Here is a 1,232-nt window from a genome sequence, read left to right as displayed (position 1 = left end):
ACCGCCCTCCCTCCCTGCCCCACTCCCAGGCCTGGCGCCGATCTCAGGTGGGCTCACTTGTGTAGTCACTGAGCGTGTACAGGATGGTGACCAGGTTGTCCAGACAGGGCCAGTGGTCGGGGTTGCACCGCAGACCTTCCTCAAAAGCATGGCGGGCCAGGGGCACGCGGACCAGCCTCATGGCCACTTGCCCGATCTTGTACCACAGGTTGACATCGGTGGAGTCCAGCATCACTGCCTATGAGGACCAGGGAGAGCCCGTTGGTGCCCAGCCGGGTGGGCAGGAAGACATGGTTTGGGTGCAACCACCCATGGCCTCCTCATGCCCACACAGCTCCCTCAGCACCCTGTCAGGATGCCCACCACCAGCTGGGCCGCGGCATCCCTCACACGATCGGAGGGAAGCTGTGGATGGGGTAGCTCTGGGCTGGGGGGCCTGGTTTCCCTGGGCAGCCAGCGCCCATGCCTCAGTTTCCCTATCACCTCTGGTCTTGTGATCGGGGGGGCCAGTCCCCGGAAAAGGACACCATGCTTGGTAAAGGAGGACCCTGGACGGGGTGAACAGAGTGGCTGCAACAATGGGCTCAGGCAGAACCACCGGAGGCCTTTTCCTGACGTGACGGAGGCTCCCTTAATGCTACAGCTCTGCTTCTTAGCCGTCAAACGGCCGCGACAGCACTCAGGTCCCCTTGGGTGGCGTGTGGAAATTGGAGGGTTACCAGGCTTGGCGGAAGCTACGTGTTGGCTGACTGGCTTTGGTTTAGGGGTATGTTCACACTCGTTGGCTGTCTCTGTGAGCAATTCGGATCGACCTTTTCTTTGTTGGTTCTAACTTGCCAAGCGTCTTCAAGGGTGCAAATTGGAAAAGTAAACCAATCAACAGTCAGAAAGCATTGTTTTAAAGGTTTTCAGAGTCCTGGTGCAGACTCAGCTTATATTCGCTAATTGCCTATAAAAAGTGTTCTAATTTCCATGAATGCAAAAATGAAGCATTACGAGGCTGGCGCGGGACTAGGGAGTGTTTCATTCTGTTGCACACAGGGCCGCCACGGGTCCGGAGGCCACTGGAAGGCCCCCACACAGCCATGTGTGGCTGGCGGCAGCTTCTCTGGAGGCCACACACAAGGCCAGCGTGTGCCTGGTCAGTCCCAGGGCTCCCTCAGGGCAGTGGAAAGGAGGGGCTGGAGCAGCAGCAGTCCTGTGATGGCAGCAGGGCCTGAGAGTTGGCTGCA

General features: G+C 58.7%; 1 protein-coding gene across 1 annotated transcript in view; it reads right to left on the bottom strand.

The window, feature by feature from the left end:
- CABIN1 (calcineurin binding protein 1) overlaps positions 1-1,232 on the bottom strand; it is a 53,418-nt gene that overhangs the window by 50,100 nt on the left and 2,086 nt on the right. The window contains exon 5 of the mRNA XM_045289565.1: positions 58-238. Coding sequence (XP_045145500.1) covers positions 58-238 — 181 coding nt within the window. The remainder of the gene's footprint in view (positions 1-57; positions 239-1,232) is intronic.

This window comes from Echinops telfairi, unplaced genomic scaffold, assembly GCF_000313985.2.
Source record: "Echinops telfairi isolate 266 unplaced genomic scaffold, ASM31398v2 ScPeMD7_29;HRSCAF=101, whole genome shotgun sequence".
Taxonomy (NCBI): domain Eukaryota; kingdom Metazoa; phylum Chordata; class Mammalia; order Afrosoricida; family Tenrecidae; genus Echinops; species Echinops telfairi.
This window is presented reverse-complemented; position numbering and strand designations above follow the sequence as displayed.